General features: G+C 41.5%; 1 protein-coding gene and 1 pseudogene across 6 annotated transcripts in view; one reads left to right on the forward strand and one right to left on the reverse strand.

Annotated features, from left to right (window-relative positions):
- AGO1 (argonaute RISC component 1) overlaps positions 1 to 20,248 on the reverse strand; it is a 50,827-nt gene that overhangs the window by 18,240 nt on the left and 12,339 nt on the right. For 4 of the 6 annotated variants that reach the window (XR_004989593.2, XR_004989592.2, XM_036447705.2 and 1 more), the window contains exons 3-12: positions 19,855 to 19,975; positions 19,208 to 19,389; positions 18,674 to 18,810; positions 18,327 to 18,461; positions 18,089 to 18,176; positions 17,079 to 17,226; positions 13,406 to 13,525; positions 12,898 to 13,029; positions 12,637 to 12,770; positions 7,711 to 7,895 (exon numbers count right to left, since the gene is read on the reverse strand). Coding sequence is in view for 4 of the 6 variants with exons in the window: in XM_036447705.2 (XP_036303598.1) it covers positions 7,711 to 7,895; positions 12,637 to 12,770; positions 12,898 to 13,029; positions 13,406 to 13,525; positions 17,079 to 17,226; positions 18,089 to 18,176; positions 18,327 to 18,461; positions 18,674 to 18,810; positions 19,208 to 19,389; positions 19,855 to 19,975 (1,382 nt within the window). In the remaining 2 variants the exon portion in view is untranslated. Of the gene's footprint in view, positions 1 to 7,710; positions 7,896 to 12,636; positions 12,771 to 12,897; positions 13,030 to 13,405; positions 13,526 to 17,078; positions 17,227 to 18,088; positions 18,177 to 18,326; positions 18,462 to 18,673; positions 18,893 to 19,207; positions 19,390 to 19,854; positions 19,976 to 20,248 lie in introns of those variants that run through there. The other 2 variants (XM_036447707.2, XM_036447709.2) reach the window with 2 other exon arrangements.
- On the forward strand, positions 9,136 to 9,733 carry LOC118724453 (annotated as a pseudogene).

The following is a 20,248-nucleotide window of genomic DNA, read 5'->3' on the forward strand; positions in this document are numbered from 1 at the left end:
GCTTAGACCTAAATCTTCAGAAACACCCAATATTTGCAGAAGATGAGTCTGCAAAAGACTTTTTTTCTATAAAGGAGGAAAATCCAAGAACAAGGAGGACGATCAAGATAATTGTATAATGAATGCCAAGAGAAGTGATAGCATTTCAAGCAGAAGCAAGTGTTCAATGAAGCCAAATACTGCTAAGAGATCAGGTAAAATGAGGACCAGAAATGTCCTTTGGATTTAGTGTAATAAAGACAAAAAATTAATGTACAGAGAAAGAAAACTATTTTAGTGGTCTGAAGTACTAAGAAGGAGATATAGGATCAATGAAGGGTCTGGTGTATTTTCAATGGAAGAGACTTGAGCATATTTAAAAAGCTAATGGGATTATTTCCACTTACAAGAGAGATGGAGTTAGTGGTAAACCGGTGCTTCAACAGCAAACATTCAGAAAAGCCAAATAAAATATAGAAATCATCTTTTTAAAGGCAGCAGAAAAGTACCAATAAAAACTGGAGGGACTAAAACTCCAGAGAGAAAATGTTACAAGGTGAGCTATCTTCTTATATCCTGGGTATATTTGCTGATTCTAGGTATGAGCAGGAAGCTGAGATTCCAGGCTTTGTACCAGCAGAGGAACAACTGACAGGGACAGAGAAAGCAATAAAGATAGACCAGTTCTAAATATGAAAGGTTAAAAAAAATTAAAGAAAACATCAAATTAGTATCTTCATTACCTTGGAATTTCTTAAATATGTCACAGAGAGGATTAGACATAAAGGAAAAATATTTATAAATTAGATTACATTAAAAATTAAAATTTCTATTCAATAAAAAGACACCTTAAAAAAGTAAAAAGGAGCCCTGGACGTGTGGCTCAGTTTCTTGGAGTGTCATTCTGTGCATCAAAGGGTGATGAGTTCCATTCCCAGTGAGGGCACATACCCAGACTGCAGGTTCCATCATGATTATGGTGGGTACCTGAGGCAACTGATCAATGTTTCTCTCTCCCTTCCCCTTTCTTTTCCCCTCTCTCTAAAGGGAAAAAAAAAAAAGAATAAGTAAAAAGGCAAGCAATGTAGCAGAGAAGATGTGCATATTCAAGAAAAGAATTATAACACTTAAAATCAGTAAGAAAAAGGTAGTTAAGTCAATTTAAAAAAGGAAAAGTCTTGAGCAGGCTTTATAAAAGATGCTAGTGAAATAGCCAATAGACATCTAAAAAGATACTCAACCTTACCACCCACTCATCAGATAAACCACATTAAAAGCACAACACATCATCATCAAATACCCACAAGAATGGCTAAAATGAAAAAGCCAATACCAAAACCCTAGTCAGTTTGGCTCAGTGAATAGAGCATCAGTCTGAGAACTGAAGGGTCCCGGGTTCAATTTCGGTCAAGGGCACATGCTTGATCCCCAGTGGGGGCGGGCAGGAGGCAGCCAATCAATGATTCTCATCATTGATGTTTCAATCTCTCTCTCTCCATCTCCCTTCCTCTCTCTGAAATCAATAAAAATGTATTTTTTTATTTTTTTTAAAAGCCAATACCAAGTTTGGAAAAGAAGTATCTAGAACTCTCATACACTACTGGTGGAAAAATGTAAATTTATATACTTAAAATCCCTCCTAAAAATAGATCCAATAGAAATGGGTATATATCTCCAAAGAAAATGTACAAGAATGTTCACTGAAACATTATTTATAATAGTAAAAACTGGAAACAACCCAAATATGTCCATTAACAGTATATTAGATAAATATATGTAAACTAGAGGCCCAGTGCAAGGATTCGTGCACTGGTGGGGGGGCATGGCCTACAGGGATCAGCCCACTGCAGGAGCAGCCACTCATCCCAGTCAGCCAAGCAGCGCTCCCATTGTGTGAGTGCACTGACCACCAGGGAGCAGCTCCTGCATTGAGCGTCTGCCTCCTGGTGATCAGTGCGCATCATAGCGACTAGTCAACCAGTTGTCCCGCTGTTTGGTCACTGGACTTTTATATAGATAGATTGTGTTATATTCATATGATGGAAAATTTTAATAAACATTTATGAATCTCACAAACATGTTGATTGAAAAAATCTGACACAAATAAATGTGATTCCATTTATATAAAGCTCAAAGACAGGCAAAACTAATCCATAGTGTTAGAAACCAAAACAATAGTGGTTACCATTGATGAGGAGTTGTAGTAACTGGGTGCCTGGGATTGTGACAATGCTCTGCTGCTAGACCAAATTAGCTCCTATTTACATTGTTATAACACTTTGTGAAAATAAAATTTCTATAAATATATATATTTCAATAAAAAGCTTACATTAAAAAAATTACAATAGTATTAATTTAGTGAGGAGAAAAGAGTTAAAAATATTAAGGGTAGGACAAAGTATGGTAGATCAAAATTGAACAAATATCACACAGTCCTTCTATACTCTCAGGGCAACTACAATGCAAATGGGCTTCCACTGACCATCACAAAAAGAATTCTATTCACTTGGCCTCCAGGAAGAAAGGTGAAGGGTCTTTAGAGCAATCTCTTTGCTTCTCTTATCTGCTGGCTGAATTCCTAGGCAGATAGCACCACTGACTAAGGAACAGCATTTAAGTGGAAGAAACCCAAAGCCCTAATAAAGGTATGAGACTGTAGAGAGGTATAACATTACTGACCCCAGAGATGGAAAATTATCTGAGTAAGCATTGCTTTCCTCAATCATGCTGACTATATAATCAGACAAGCCATTGGATTCTCCTTTTATGGAGTGAACCAGAAACAAAAATAAACTACTCAAGGCAGTTCTCTTAAAAGGTATCTTTATTTTCCACCCAAGGACCACCAATTTAAGGCCCAAAAGGGACATGGTCAATCAATTTCCCTCTACAAATAATTACTGAGTATTTTATCACTGGAAAGCTCTACCTTAGGTATACATATTCAGAAGGAAGGTTTCAGAACAGAATCAGACCTAATCCATGCTCAAAATAATATCAAGCACAGTAGTAATTGATCAACAACCTGATCATCTGCCAGGTGGGATGACAAGAGAAGGCTTCAAGAAATAAGTACATTTAAACTGGGACTTGAAGGATGGAAGAATTTTAAGGGTAAGGTGGAGGATAAACAAGTAGATATTTTAGGCAGAGGCAAATGATGTGAGCAAAACCAGATATTGGAAGTGCAAAAAAGGAATGAGAATTTAGAGTATCTACTACAAGCATGTCAAAATTAAACGCTAACACGGGCCAAATAAACAAGGTTTAAGTTTATGTAGGCCGCAAAAAAAACAAAAGCTTCAATTTTCATAGAAATGTATGTTTATTTCGATAGAGACATGCTGAATACAAAAGGCTGAAGTAAATGATTAATCGTTGACATAGTATAAATAGAACGTTTTAATAAAAACTAATATGTTTTTTGAACATTAATATACCAGACACTGAATAACTGCATAAATTAATAAGTGTAACGCAAATAAACCTATTTTTCTTGTTCGCTGAAAGCAAAATATTTCTTATTGCGCACACCAAACAAGTCAGTCCAAGACTAATGACATGGCAATCAGCTGATAAAATATTCGCTGGTAGTATTAGTAGAGAGAAATGGTGTCCCTGTGTGTAAGGCAAGTAAGGGAAATGAATGCAGCACAATTATAATAATCAGTCATTATTGAACGTTGTAGTTTATTATTATTTATAAAAGGATATTTTGAAAATTAAGCTACGAAATTTTTATTAAAACATTTCTATATTGGCGGGGCTGCAAATTTGACATGTTTGATCTACTATGTGCAAGGTATTGTGTTAGAGGCTGCTTTTTTTTTTTTTTTTTAATATATTTTATTGATTTTTTACAGCGAGGAGGAGAGAGGGATGGAAAGCTAGAAACGTTGATGAGAGAGAAACATCGACCAGCTGCCTCTTGCACACCCCCTACCGGGGATGTGCCCACAACCAATGTACATGCCCTTGACCGGAATCAAACCCGGGACCTTTCAGTCTGCAGACCGATGCTCTACCACTGAGCCAAACCGGTTTTGGCGAGGCTGCTTTTTATATAATTAATTCATGAGACTCAGAAAAGTTAGTTAATTTGCTTAAGCCAGTAAAGTGGCATAGCCAGGATTAAAATTCAGTTCTATCTAACTCCAGGACATGTGGTCTTTCTGTATGTGTGGCAATGAGAAAAGTACAAGATAAAGCTGAAAAGGTTAAACTAAGATCAAGGCTTTGACAATTTTTTACTTTGTGAATAGGGAACAATTAAGGTTTTTTCTTGGAAGTAGGGCTACAAAATGTCTCATCTGATAACATAATCTGGAAAGATTTAAGAAGAAATGTTAGAACTAAATTGAAAAGTATGGGTAGAAATTTGGGTAGCAGGAAATTTATCTTAAAACTGTGAAAAAAAAGAACAAGTGGAGCTGAAGCAAGAAGACAGGCTGCCTCCAAAGTCTGGAGAAAGATTCAGAGCAATTGTGATGCCAAACACAGAAGAGAAAGGTAAAGAAAAGGCTTACTTGTAGACAGAGAAGACAGGCTACTAAAAAGATGGTCCACCAAAACACTTTGTACAGGCAGAGCCTGCATTTGCTTTCATCGCCAAAGTGTTCAGGATCTAGGAGTGTTTCACACAGGAAGTCATAAATAAAATCTTGATAAAATTATGGAGAGAGGTCAAAGGGACAGATGGGAGAGGCAGAGAGATCCAGATTTCAATAGTACATTATCTCTCTATATAAAACCCTAATATGCAAATAGACCTTACGGTGAAACAACTAAACAATCGGTTGCTATGATATGCGCTGGCCAACAGGGGCACACATGAAACATGGCAGGCATTGGCAGCAGGCGGCAGAGTGAGGAACATGGAGGGCATCCACCATGGCAGGATGATGGAGTAGGTGAGCAGGAGTGCCAAAGGCGGGGTGCTGTTCACTGTCATTGGGGCAAGCCTCTGGTGGTTACTGAAAATTCTTTGCTCCCACACACCAAGGTCCCAACCAGTGCTGGCACCCACTGCTGTGCTGAAGCCACTGCTCGCACTTGCTGCCAGCACCCAGCACCAGCACCGATCATTCCGCACCTTCAGCAAGTGAGAGTGGCGGCTGCCAGCCCTGATTACTCCTCACCTCCCCCTGCTCCTGATGGGGGATCTGGGCCAGCAACGCAAATCCCACCCACTGCCAACAATGGCCCCACTCACACCTGCAGTCACCGCTCGCACCTGCTGCCATCCCCATCACTCCTGAGGGCTTCTCTACTTCCCCCTGTTCCCAAGGGGCAGTTGGGGCAGCAGCCACCACTCGCACCAGCTGATGGCGCTGGCCCTGCTCACACCCATTGCTGGTGCCAGCCCTAATCTACAGGTGGTCAGCAGGTGAAAGCAGGGTCAGTGCTATCAGCACATGGGAGTGATGGCAGTGGGAACAGGACTGACAGGGGACCAGGGGTCACAGTGAGAGGGGCCAGGCAGGGGCACAGAGGATGGACTGAGACCTGCCCCTGTGCCCACTGCAGCCTCTCAGCCCACAGTTCCTTTCAAAGTGCACAAATTTGTGCACTGGGCCCCTAGTAACATAATAAGCGATGACTAAAGCAATTGAATGCATGAGAATTTCACTAGAATGTAAACAGAAAGGGAAGGTAGAGTACAAAAATCTGGAGAATAACCAGGCACTCCTGGTAATGACAAAAATAAATAAGAAGAGACAGGAGAAATTATCTAGGAAAAAAAAAAAAAAGAACTGAGAAAGATTACAGGTGATCGATCCTCTTTTAAGAGAAAGATAGAAGTAAAACAGATGAAAGAGGCAAAGGATAAATGGCTGATGAAGAATTAGATGTACTCATTCAATAGTATGATTAAGACAGTATGGAGTTTCCTCAAAAAACTAAAAATGGAACTCCCATTTGACCCAGTAATCCCACTCCTAGGAATATATCCTAAGAATCTGGAAACACCAATAAGAAAGGATATATGCACCCCTATGTTCCTAGTAACACAATTTACAATAGCTAAGATTTGGTAACAACTTAGGTGCCCATCAGCAGATGACTGAATCAGAAAACTATGGTATATATACATAATGAAATACTATGTTGCCATAAAAAAGAAGGAATTCTTACCATCTGCAGCAACCTGGATGGAATTGCAGAACATTATGCTAAGTGAAATAAGCCAGTCAATGAAAGAAAAATACCACATGATCTCACTCATTTATGGATAATAAAGAACATTATAAACTGTTGAACAAAAAGATAGATACAGAGACAGTAAAGCATCAAACAGAATGCCAAATTATAGCAAGAAGTTTAGGGAGAGGTGGGGGAGATAAGAGATCAACCGAAGGACTTGTATGCATGTATATAAGCATAACCAATGGATGCAAAACTCTGGGGTGTGAAGGCATTTATGGGAGTTGTGTGTGTGTGTGTGTGTGTGTGTGTGTGTGTGTCTGGGGGGGAGGGCCCGAAATGGTAAGATATGTACACATATACTATCTTAATAAAAAATAAAAAAAAGTAAAAAAAGTAAAAAAAATAAATAAATAAAATAGACTAATATTGATTTTAAAAAAATTGTTTTTAAAGTATGATTAAGCCCTTGCCAGTGTGGCTCATGATATAGTGTCCACCCATGCACCAAAAAGCCACAGGTGCAATTCCCAGTCAAGGGCATGAACCTGGGTTGCAGGTTCAATCCCCGGTCCTAGTTGAGTTTTGTATGAGAGACAACCAACCGATGCATCTCTTTCACATTTATTTCTCTTTCTCTCTCTCTCAAAAAAAAAAAAAAAAAAAAAAAAGCCTCAGGAGAGGATTAACAACACAAGTTTGATTATGAAAATAGGATGACAGCCCTAACTGCTTTGGCTTAGTGGATAGAGTGTCAGCCTGTGGACTCAAGGGTGCCAAGTTCGATTCCAGTCAAGGGCATTTACTTTGGTTGCAGGCACATACCCAGTAGGGAGTGTGCAGGAGGAAGCTGATCGATGTTTCTCTCTTATCAATGTTTCTAGTTCTCTATCCCTCTCCCTTCCTCCCTGTAAAAAAATCAATAAAATATATTTTAAAAAATAGGAAGACAAAAGTTATACAAAATAGTGGATTGTGGTAAAGTGCTCTAGGATGGGAAATCTGAAGATGTTGGAGGCTTAAAGGGTATGAGGTCCCAGAGGTAGCAGAATGGCATAGGAAAAAAAGCACACACAAGTTAAGCTAGGCAAGAAAAGACACCTCTTCCTTGGAAGCAGAAGAAGTACAAAGAGAAAAATGGTGTAAGAGAAAAGTACTGAGCCAAAGATGTATATAATCATTCCTATTCTTAAAAGAGAAGAAAAGGAAGAAAGAAAAAATTCTCCAAAAGTTCAAGTTATTCCCAAGCAATAACAGAACCACCACACATTCTGCTTGGGTGTGCTGCACTATATCCTAACAGACAACACTCTTCTAAGGACAGGAATCTGGGCCCACCCAACTCTGTATCTGGCCCAGCTAGCCTGGCATAAAGACCAACACACAGAGGACTCCAATAAATGTTATTGGAAAGGAGTGTGAGCAGGTAAAAGTTGATATTTCTCCTGTAAGGGGAGCAGTAACATTAAGGAACAGATCAGCTCTGGCTAGAGACAAGAATTCACACTGAATCCTGTCTTGGAGCTTCCAGGGAACTACCATGAGAAGAGGTCTATCATCGTTATCACAATTCCAAGAGAACTGTACCATACACCGGCGTCTTCCCTGGCAAGATGACAATAATGAGCTGTAGTCCAGAGTACGTGTTCTTGAGATGCCGGAACATGGGCTCCACGCTGTCTGCCCCCTGAGCATATTTGCAAAAGCAAGGCTGGCCCTGGATGGGCATCCCTGCATCCTTGGAAATTTTCCGTAGCTGGTCTGTGAAGTTTCTGCAGGACAAATAGGAGGCAGTAAGTCCCATTTTAAAATCTTAGACCAAATGTTTCCATCTTAGATTACTATTACTATGACAGGCACTGAGAGATTCTGAGATGAATGAGACATGATCGCAGTTAGTATCTAAAACATTTTTATATTTAAATAGGACAAGATAGAGCCTGTTATGTGTTCAATAGTACAAGCAGAAAGCTGAGAGAGCCAAAGAAAGGACTTGTGGGAATTCTCGGTATCCTCACCAAATCCTACTAAAGCATTTATTCCTGTGCTATTATAAGTGCATAGTAATAGGCACATGTTTTCTTTGCTCAAATTAAAATAAGGTTCCAACAGCTCTGGCCAGTGTGGCTCAGTTGGTTGGGTGTCATCCCATACTCCAAAAGGCTGCCAGTTTGATTCCCAGTCAGAGTACATGCCCAAGTTGCAGTTGATCCCTGGTAGGGGGCGTGCAGGAGGCAGCCAGTTGATGTTTCACTCACACATCAATGTTTATATCCTCTCTCCCTTCTTCTCTCTGTAAAGATCAATATATATATATATATATATATATATATATATATATATATATATATATATATATATATATATATATAAAAGGCTAATATGCTAAGTGTTCAACGAGCTGACCAGTCGCTATGATGTACACTGACACCAGGGGGCAGACACTCAATGCAGGAGCTGCTGAGCTGAAGTGACTTGGCAGCAGCAGTTCTCAGGTGATGCACCTCGAAAATAGAGAGGAGGGAGCCCGATTCCTCGCAGGGCCGTGTGATTCCACCTGCGGTGGTGGGTTATGTTGTTTCTAGGGCACTATTGGCTCCGAATCTGGTTTACTACACACTGGCATTTGCGTTCCACGCTCTATATCACAGCAACTTTGCAGAGTGCCCTCTTGCACACTGGAGGAAGTTGGAGAGCTGGTTTCGGCCCAATCCCTGAAGGACCAGGCTGAGGGACCCCACCTGCTGGAAGAACCCCGCCCACTACACAGATGCCAGGGAGGGACCATGGGAGGTTGGCTCCAGGTTTTGTCTGGCCCAGCTTGCCCAGTCCCGCCCCACCAGCCACCTTCTAATTAATTTTCTTTCACTATTTAAAATACATTTTTAAAAATACATAATAAGGTTTTAATAGTGATTGGAATATAGGAGGATGCTCAGTACAAACGAGCTATCTCTTTTCCTCCTGTTCTTTGTGGTTGAGAAAGACTAAACAAACCTCTTTCCTTTGGTTTTAGGGCTTTACTCTGGGAAAGGAAGACAAAGCTGGAAGAAAGGTTACATGTGCAATATAGATTTAAAAAATTAAGCTACGAACAAGGCAGCAAAGCAGCCTCCCCAGCAGATGCCGAGATGCAGCTCTTTGTGAAGACCCTGACTGGCAAGTCCATAACCCCAGAGGTTGAGCCCAGTGACACCATTGAGAATGTCAAAGCTAAAATGCAAGACAAAGACGGCATCCCGTCTAATTTTGGTGGGCAAACAGCTAGAGAATGGCAGCACTCTCTCAGACTGCAATATTCAGAAAGAGTCCACCCTGCACTTGGTGCTTAGTATGAGGGGTGGCATCATCAAACCCGCCCTCTGCCAGCTCATACAAAAGTAAAACTGCAACAAGATGATCTGCCGCCAAGTGTTATATACCCAACTGCACCCACGTTGGGGCTGTCAACTGCCCCAAGAAGAAGTACAGTCACACCAACAACCTGTGCTCGAAGAAGAAAGTTAAACAAGGCGCCTCTACCAATTCCTTGGGTCCACAGGGCAGCCTTCTTCCTGAGCCCTGTGATGCTGGGGCCTCAACAAAGTTTCTCTTTTGTTGACTGGAGCAATGAAAACAAAAATTAAGCTACATAAATATAATTACAGACTGAAATGAATGGCAGGAAATTTAATTTGTAAGACTCCTGCATTTAGATCAAAAGTAATAATATACAAATAGAGCAAAAAGCAAATTGTTTAGAGCAGGGGTGGGCCATATAAGGCCTGCAAAATAATTTGGTGTGGCTCTATCAAGGCATTAGGGATGAGGTGTTTGACCAAACATAGCAGGCTAATTTTTTTAAGTTGCTAATTTTAAGTAGCTACCTTTCGGTGTACAGGACAATGCCCAATCAACTGAGCCACACTGGCGAGGGCTGTTGGAACCTTATTGTAATTTGAACAAAGAGGGCTAATTTTTAAGTTGCTAAACATCAACTGACTGGACTGTGATTATAAATTTCCAAATGGCTCTTCGCAGAAAAAGATTCTCCACCCCTCGTTTAGAGAATGTTATTATATAATGTATAAATATCAATACAATTAAAAAACCTATATAGTAAGAAAATAAGTATTTTTCACATAGTTAAAAGAAAAAAATAAATACTGTATAATACTGCTATGTAAAACTTAAAATCATTTATATCATATAGGTATTTAAAATGTATAAATTGGATAGAAAGATTACAATAATTCATGAGAGTAGTTGCATCAGAAGGGAAGAATGGAACCAGGTTGGAGGATATAAAGGAAATCTAAAATTTACTTATATTTTATCTACTTAAAAAAAAAAAAAAAGATACCTGTAACTGGTTTGGCTCAGTGGATAGAGCGTGGGCCTGCAGACTGAAAGGTCCCAGGTTTGATTCTGGTCAAGGGCATGTACCTTGGTTGCGAGCACATCCCTAGTAGGAGGTATGCAGGAGGCAACTGATTAATTTTTCTCTCTCATCTATGTGTCTAACTCTCTATCTCTCTTCTTTTCTCTCTGTAAAAAAATCAATAAAATATATATATTTTTTAAAAAGATAAAACTTGGGATGATGAATACATGGGTGTATGCCATATAATCCTGTATATATTTTAATATTTCAAGGAATAAAGAAATAAAACATAACCATTTTTTTCATGTAAATAAGAGCCAGGGCTCTGAGGTGCTATTAACAGTATTTTTTCCATTTCTCTTCCATTATATATAACTGCAATGTAGCTACTAAAATAATCAATATGTTAGTAGATTCCATTAATAGTGTGCCTTTACTTCAAGAAAAGTGATAGTCCCAATCTTCTCTCTACTGCCAGATGATTTGGGATATTATGTTCAGTGCTGCTGGGCAAAAATGTTATAAGTCTAAAATGGGGAAGGTCTTGAAATCCTATGCTAAAAGTGATTTATGGCTGAAGTATAGGACTTCTTTAACTGAAAGAAAAATTCTAAGGGTTGACCCTATAGACTGATTGTCAAAATAATGGGACAAGAAAAAGACATGGGAATAAGAGAAAAGCACATGAAGAACATAGTTATCAATAAGGTGACACAACGGCATTAAAGGCAGAGAGCTGGGAGCCTTTCTAATATTGCTAAGGACCAGCCAGCCCTCCAATGCTAAGCCAAGGTTAGAAGAAACCTGGCTTAAATGGGGCTAAAAAGAATCTACAATTGTATTGGTAGTAGTTGGGTACCTGTGAAGGAAAAGGGGGGGAAAGGGAGGAGAAGGGAGAGCAGGGCAGCTGGAGTCCCCACATTCATCAGAGGATGCTGTAAAAAATTTTTATGAAAAACCCAAGGTCAGTTGATCCCACCAGGGCACATATCTCTATTATTCTCATAGCTGCCCAAAGTGGTCAATTCCAACTCTTCCTCAGCCTCGGAGTACACTGACCCCAACCCAAATCCATAGAAATAAGAAACTACCACTTCAAAAACTGCAGGAAATACCAAATTTTTCACTTTATTATTATTTTTTATATATTTTTATTTATTTTTTTACAGAGAGGAAGGGAGAGAGATAGAGAGCTAGTAACGTCAATGAGAGAGAAACACCGACCAGCTGCCTCTTGCACACCCCCTACTGGGGATGTGCCCGCAACCAACGGACATGCCCCTGACCGGAATTGAACCCGGGACCTTTCAGTCCGCAGACCGACACTCCACCACTGAGCCAAACCAGTTTCGGCCAAATTTTTCACTTTAAATGAGTGACTTTTGCGATATTTGAAATATATCCCAATAAAGTTGCCTTTAAAAAGAGATGGCAGGGGAAGTTATTTATTTCTTCCACTTTACTCATTCACTACTCAAGACTGTTACTCCCCTAACTTGTTCCTTTAAACCATTTCGCTGTATCATTTTTGTCATTGCTGTCTATTCATGCAGAGATCTTTACAGCTCATGTTCACCTAATTCAGGTTACTTGGACCTGACTAATACATTTTATACACAGGTGAGGACAACTCAGAGGATCAGATGATTAAGCTACTCTTTTTTGTTTCCAATTAGGAGTGTAAGCTTTGAAGCCTCAGATCTGATTTGATGTGAATTCTGACACTTTTCTTAATATGCAAACTTTGTACAAGTTACTTAATCTCTTTGAGCCTCAGTTTCCTGAAAATGAAAATACCATCATTTCACTATGAAGATGAAATTAAAAACATAAAATGTTGGCATAAACATTATAGTCATTACTATTATTTATTATCATGTTAATAATTGCAACAATAAATTCAGATCTGTCTTAGGAGGATCATGCCTTGAAATCATCTCTGAGCAGATCGGGCTCCTTACCAAAACTTCTGACCACAGATTGGTAGAAAAGGAACAGGCAGAAGTTTGAGACAGATAGCACAAAGAAGCAGAGTCAAGAACCAGCAAGAGCATACTATAGATCAAATCTTGGCCTCATAGGGATAAGGGAAAGTAGGCAATTGAAGGTTCCTTTCCCCACCCTTCTATCCATACACCAGCCCTCCTTACTTGAGCACCTCTTCTCGACACTGCTTTTGGGGTGCGAAGCAGGCGATGGCCCAGACTTTGATCTCAATCCCATTGTAGAACTGTTTCCCTCGCATGTCCCAGACACCCTGATTGGGCGTGGCAATGGCTCGGTTCTGGAGATAGGCAAAGGGGGCGCCCAGGTGAGCCTCAGTAAAGCCAGGTGGGCAGGGGAACAAAAGCCCCTGGCTATACAACCCAACCTCCTCCCAAAATGCCCCAGAGATGTTGTCTGGCCCTGACCCTGCTCACCCGGCCGCCATACTGCAAGATGGGCGCCGGCAGCACTCGTCCTGTGACCTCCGTCATGTCATCCTTCACTTTGATCCCAAATTCCTGGATGTAGGGATCTAGGTTGTAGCTGGCATTCTTCATCTATAAAACAAAAGAAGGGGATCTCAGGAGAGTAGCAGCTTGACAATAATGCTCACCCTCTGGGTCCTAAGTAGAATGCCCTGGGGAGCTTATTCTCTTTGAGCCTTAGGGTGAGAAATAGCCCTAAAAGGGGAGGGAAAGTGGAAGGTGATGAAAGTGGGAGAGGTAACAGGGAAGTAAGATAAAAGGGAAAGAGAAATAGGAAACAAAATAGCTACAAGGTCAAGAAGCAAGAGCAGAGTCCCTATGAAGTCCCAGAAAACAAATCTAAACGTGTGTCCTCCCGAGAGTCCTTCCAAGGCAGAAAAGCATCTATGCTACCAGGGGTCCCATTGATTGAGCAATTAAGCACATGTTTCTCTGCAGCCCCACTGACCAGGCGGCTGATCTCCTCCTGTCTGTCTGGGGCCGACCTAGCTGTAGCCTTTATCATGGTCGAAGTCTGATTGTCAGTCAGCTTCTTAATGCAGCGCTGCCCAGCCACAATGTTACAGACCTGAGGAAACAAGGAAGACAGTTAGTTCTGGCTTGAGTTCAGCCCATCCTATACTGAGTCCCACAGTAAGAGAAGAGAGCTTGGCTGTCAGCCTTGGGAAGAGGAATGCAAAATTCTTTGGGCATACAGGTAAGTTGGAAAATATTCATGTGCAATACCAAAGACAAAATAGCCATTATGTGATTAAGAGCTAAGGATCCAACCTGGTATTGCTCAGTGAATGAGTGTTGGCCTATGAAGTTGGACATTATGGTTCAATTCCCAGTCAGGGCATATGCCCAGATTGTGGACTCCATCCCCAGTAGGAGGCCCGTAGGAGGCAGCCAATCAATAAGTCTCTCTCATCATTGGTGGTTTTTTTTCCCCTCTCTCCTTTCTTCTCTGAAATCAATAAAAGTATATTTAAAAGAACAAACAAACAAACAAACAAAAACGAAGAGCTGAAACCAGTTTGGCTCAGTGGATTGTGGAGGGAAGGGTTTAGGTTCGATTCCGGCCAAGGGCATGTACCTTGGTTGTGGGCACATCCCCAGTAGGGGGTGTGAATGAGGCAGCTGATCCATGTTTCTCTCTCATCGATGTTTCTAACTCTCTATCCCTCTCTCTTCCTCTCTGTAAAAAATCAATACAATATATTTTTTTTAAAAAGAAGAAGAAGAAGAGCTAAGGATCCAGCACCAAATCTGGGCTCAGTCTCGTATGTTAAATGGGGAGAACAGTAACAACCTCATAGGGTTGTTTGGAGATTAAGTAAAATAAAGCACTTAAAGGACTGAGTATCATTCCAGAACACTATAAACTCAATAAATTGCAGGATAACTTATTATTTACCAAAGGTCCCAGTATAGAGCTCTACTAAACACTAAAAAACTCAATATGCACAAACTGGATTTGTAAGGTAGTAAATAAAGCAGCTCTCCAATGGTGGCAAGCAGGCCAGGAGGAGTGCGAGTGGTACTGTGCACCTGCCCTCGCTTAGGCTCCTGCTGATTGACGCACTGCTACATCCCTTGGGGGATGTCTGACTGCCAACCCGATCCCCACAGGCCAGGCAGGGGTCTCAGATTGCGAGAGAGTGCTGGCCAGGCTGAGGGACTTCCCTTCTCCCACTCCGCACAAATCCATGCACTGGGCCTCTAGTATTATAATTTGATTTATATGAAAGATCCAAAATAGACAAATTCACAGAGACAGAATAGATTAGTGATTACTAGGGGTGGAAGGGAAAGTGTGAAGGCGAAGGAATAGTGGCTGTAATTGTTATGGACTTTCTTCTGGGGGGTGATGAAAATGTTTTAGTATCAGTTAGTGGTGATAGTTGCATAACTGAAAATACTAAAAAACCACTGACTTGTACATTTTAAGAGAGTAAATTTTATGGTATGTGAATTATATCTTGAAAACTATTCTTTAAAAAAAAAAAAATTCCACCATGCTATATAGCCTACATGATTTGACCCTGAAACTCTCCCCAAAATCATCTCCTACTACTTTTTCCCTCATATATTGCATGCCAACCACTATGGCCTCTGTCTACCTCTTAAAAAGATCCAAGCTTTCTGCTGCTTTAGATAGAGCCTTTGTACTTGCTATTTACCTAATGTATGGAAGGCTCTTTCTTCACGTTGTTACAAGGTTGACTCTATCTCATAACTTGGGACTCAGATCAAATATCTCCTAAAAGAGGCCTTCCCTGACCACAATAACTAAAGTGGCTCTCCAAACTCCTCCACCTGTACTTCTATTCCCTTAATCTGTTTTATAATTCTTATAGCACTTACCACTATCTGAAACTATCTTATTTACCAATTATTATCTATCTCCTGCTTCTAGAATGTAAGCTCCATGACAGCAGGGACCTTGTCTTATTAACCTCTACATTCTGGCACCTAAAAGAGTTATGACACATAGTAGAGGCCCCAAAAATATTTGTTAAATAAACAATAATAAAAATCAAAATATAAGCCATTATATAAATTATTCACCTTGGAAAGTATTGTTTAAACAGAAGTAATATTGCCCAGCTGGGTGGCTCAGTAAGTTGGAGCATCGTCTCATACACCAAAAAGGTTGTGGGTGTGATTTCAGGTCAAGGCACATACCTACGCTGCAGGTTTTATCCCTGGTTTGGGGTATATGGGAGACAACTGAGAAATGTTTCTCTCTTTACTCCCTCTCTCTCATCAATAAACATATCCTCAGGTGAGGATTTACAAACAAAACAAAACAACAGAAGTAATGTCAATTTGCTAACAAATCTCAACTGGTAGTAGATATTATCTAAAGCCCATATACTTTGCTGAGATCATCCCTAAAGACTTCTGTTTATATCTCAGAGAAAATAGTGCCTTCATCCCACTTTCTGTGCACCACTACCTATTAACTAAGTCAAAGTTCTTGGGTTTTGGGATCTCTTCTTTTTTCAGCCCAATTCCCTCTAGTTAGCTCTAAAATCCCAGAAGGTCATAGAAGGCTTGAGCTTTGGTCCTATTTGGCTCCTGCTGCTGGAACAAACTGAAACAATAGCCTACATTAGTACTTTTCCAACTTTAATGTTCATATGAATCCTCTTTGGATTCTGTTAAAAGACAGATTCAGATTCAATAGGTCTGGTGGTACCTGGGAATCTGTATTTCAAATGAGCTCCTGTATAGTACCCATGTTGTTGGTCTACTGACCACACTTTGAGTAGCACTGGACCAGTGTTTCCCAAAGTGTGGTACGTGTACCCCCAGGGGTACGGGAAGAGTTTGGTGGGGGTACACATTGCATCGGAGTTTGGTGGGGATATGCACTGCACCGTGCTTAGCTGCGCCTAAATCTATGTTCTCATGAGTACGAGGGGTACTCAGCGTTACGAAAATTATAGAAGGGGTACACATATGTCAAAAGTTTGGGAAACACTGGTAGACAATGAAGCAGTCAGCAGTAGTTTCTCATTAGACATTTTGTCTGGTGTCTGTCTAACCAAATGCAACCCGATAGTTCTATATTTGTATTCTATAACTTAAGAAATATTACTACTGTCTTTAATTGCAGAATTTTAAACACCTGTTGAAACGTAAAAATATAACAAATCTTGGTCTAAAACTTTTTTAAAAAGAACACATTGATCATTAGGAAAATAGGATTCATGTTATACTAGTGGATAACATTCATCTTCATTTTCTATAAAATAAGGTACACTTGTATCTCTAGATTTTTTCACATCCTGAACTTCAGAAGACAGGGAAAGAGAAATTAAGAGAACATGAATGTGGATATTTGAAATCTCTGCCCTGAACAAACTAATCACTTATTAGACAGTAAATACAGCTTTTACCTCTGCCTGGCAGCCCTAAAAACACATGAAAGCAGGACTGGAAATAAGAAAACAATTTAGCAGGTAAGAATGAGGCCTATATTTCACATAATTACCTCATGTCTCTCAGAATGTCAATTTCCCAAACTTCAAAATGAAGATGAGAGATTACAAATGGAAAGTAGATCTCTGATGATCAATGTGCAGATACAATGCTTGTTTCCCTGTCCAACCATTACTTGGCAGCCTCACCTCTAGGGGCAGGTAGGTATGCTTTTGTTCCTGGCCAACTTGCAAGCAGGGCAGGTGGGGATACTTGAGCTGAAGGTTATATTTCTGCTTGAAATACTGTGCCACTGTACACTCCACAGTTTGTCCACTCTCCAACTGCAAGGGAAACCTGTTTGGAGGAAAGAAAGGAGGTGTCAAGCCAAAACCGGTTTGGCTCAGTGGTAGAGCATCAGTCTGAAGATTGAAAAGTGCTGGGTTCAATTCCAGTCAAGGGCATGTACATTGGTTGCGGGCACATCCCCGGTAGCGGGTGTACAGGAGGCAGCTGGTCGATGTTTCTCTCTCATTGATGTTTCTGACTCTCTATCTCTCTCTCCTCCTCTCTGTAAAAAATCAATAAAATATATTTAAAAAAAAAAGGTGTCAAGAGCTCAGGACTGATTCCCACCTCTCCAGACCTACAACCATGAAAGCCCCAGACTTGGCTGTATCCTATCCAGTCTCTTTAGAGTACTCCTACTCGAAAGCAGGCAATACAGGGTTCCAAAAGATTTGAGTGGCAAGTTCCACAACCAACAGGACCTGACCTTATTCTTTATTTCTAATGTTGGGTATAAAGCCTGACACACAGTAGGTGCTCATAGTCCAGTACAGTATGAGGTCAAGAAGGTAGATGAAATCAGTGAGAGCTTTCCCAAGGTCTAGCCCAGGAGCTTTCTTTTTCAGGAGGAAATATAAGTTGAAAGAGATGCTAACATTTACAAACTGATAGAGGAGTCAGAGGAAGATGCTTGATCTATGTAAAGGCTGATGGAGGAAAGGTGGAAACCAAGAAGGCACAAATGGTAGGGAGAGTATCAATGAATCTGGGAAGGTTGGGAGAGGGTGACAAATACCCACAGCTTATTCAAAAACAGGGCTAGTCCAAGATTTATTCACAAGGTCAATGTGGAACGGGAGGGAGTGAAGAGTGTGTTGAAATATCTGCCCTCTTCCACTAATGGTATGGCTTAGCAGCCCTGTCAACTTACGTCTGATGGCTGGCAGGACGGCGTGTAACATTACACACACGGTATTTCCTCTTCATCTGTCCACAGTGGGTCACTTCTACCTTCAGGCCTAGAATATACACACTGCTTGTCAGGATTGAAATGGGTTGCTCATGTTCCCAGGCTTGGCCTCTCCCCTTAACATATCCCCAGGGGATTTTCTTTTAGGGCTAAAGAGAAAGTAAGGCTGTTTCTCTTCCCTTCCTGCTTCGGTCCTCACCCTTGATCTCCTTGGTAAAGCGCACACGCTGAGAGTCCGTGAGCGGCTTGGGCTGCTCATCTATGTTCCTGATGTCCAGCACCTCACACATGAACTCAATCACCGGCTGTGCCTTGTAGAAGGCAGTGGCTGAGACTGTGAGGACAGAGTAGGTATAGCTCAGCTCAGGTTCTGTCTTCCGTAATAAATGGAAGTACTGCTCTTTACACCCTCTTCCTTACAGGGTTATGGGATGGGGGAGGGGTACCAGGGCCAGAGGAGTGTGGTTGCAGAGCTGGGAGGGATAAGGCTGGGAGTGTGGTCAATAGACTCAGGGTGCCCCTGGCTCCATAGCTCTCCCCACTCACCATCAATGTTGAGCATCATCTTCCACATGGCAGGGCGCACAGACTGGTGAAAGCCGAACCAGACCTCGCGCCCACCCCCCAGCGGGTGGTAGTAGCCCTCAGGCGGTGAGAAGAAGGAGCGGCCCACAGGGGTGTACCTGGCAGGGACAGGCAGAGAACTGGTCCCTCGGGCACAGGCCCCCACCCTGTGAGGCATCCTGGGCACGGAGGAGCCCTGGCCTGGAAGGCAGGACACCAGGGCTTTAATTCCAGCTCTGATCCTTTACTAGTTGTGTAACTGACCTTGTGAAGTCTCTACCCTTTCTCTGCCCCACAGGGACAGATGGGGTGCAGCTCAAAGGTATCTAAAAGGGATAGGACCAATGATTTAACCCATCTAAATGTATATACACACTTGCTTGGTATATGATACGGTTTCAAAGAATATTTTGTTTGAAAAGAACACTATAGGACATTAATATGTGCTCATCCCCCTCCACCCCCCATAGCAATTCTGACACCACTAGTCGTCCGGATACTAACTACACCCAGTACCTCATGGATGCCAGATGTCTCATGGCTACATCAAGGGCTTGCACAGACTCCAGGGGAACAGGGATCTGGCCACTGACCAGCGCCTCATGCAGCATGCGCCAGCTCACAATGGCTAGCCACTTGATGGAGACCTTGAATATTCGATCCTTTCCTTCCCCGGGGATTGTCACCTCAAAGTCAACCTTCAATAGAGAGAAAGGGGAGAAGGATTATCAATGCTTTCTCACAGTCCAACATTCCCTGCCCTGCCCCAATTGTCTCCCACCCCATGTATTTGCTAAGAGTATGTCTCTTGAGCTGATAGAAGCTCACAATGAAAACTTCACAGTAAATGCAGCTACTTAAGTCTCCAGCCTCCTTGGCTCATTCTCCTGGGTTCAGTGCTTCTGTCTCTCTCAACCACACCTAGCAGAAAGTCCTTAAGGTCTAGATCTATTTTAAGTCTACTCTCAATCTGCCTATAACAGGGATAGACATATAGTAAGCAAAACAAACATCAGCACCTATCCATCCCTCACCTTAGAACACACTTTCTCAGAACAAAAGAATGAAAGGGATCTCTGGACTGCCAGACTGGAAACAGGCTTACATGAGCTCTGCCCCACCCCAGACCCCGTGACTCAGATCTAGCCTGACTCCCACCTTACCCGTTCATTGCCAATGGGCAGTGCTGTGACAGTGTAAATGTTCTTCTTTCCATCATACACGGGCTTGCGATCACCAAAGATCTGAGGCTTGAAATGCTGGACCATGTATTCCACCACTTCCCTGTGGGGGATAGGAACAGCCTGTGGAAGCTGAGAGACTACCACTTCAAGCTTTTAGAAGCAATTAAAAGTTCAGGGAATGTCCCATCTACTACATCCTCTCCTAGCAGCTCCTCTTTTCTTTTTCCATTCTCACACAAGAACATGTTTTTATTGGGGGTGGGAGATAAGAGAGAGAGAGAGAGAGAGAGAGAGAAACATCTAAGTCAGAGAGATAAACATCAATCGACCACCTTTCACATGCTCCACAACCAGGGATCAAACCCACAACCTA

The sequence above is a fragment of the Pipistrellus kuhlii genome, unplaced genomic scaffold (genome assembly GCF_014108245.1).
Source record: "Pipistrellus kuhlii isolate mPipKuh1 unplaced genomic scaffold, mPipKuh1.p scaffold_m20_p_2, whole genome shotgun sequence".
NCBI lineage: Eukaryota > Metazoa > Chordata > Mammalia > Chiroptera > Vespertilionidae > Pipistrellus > Pipistrellus kuhlii.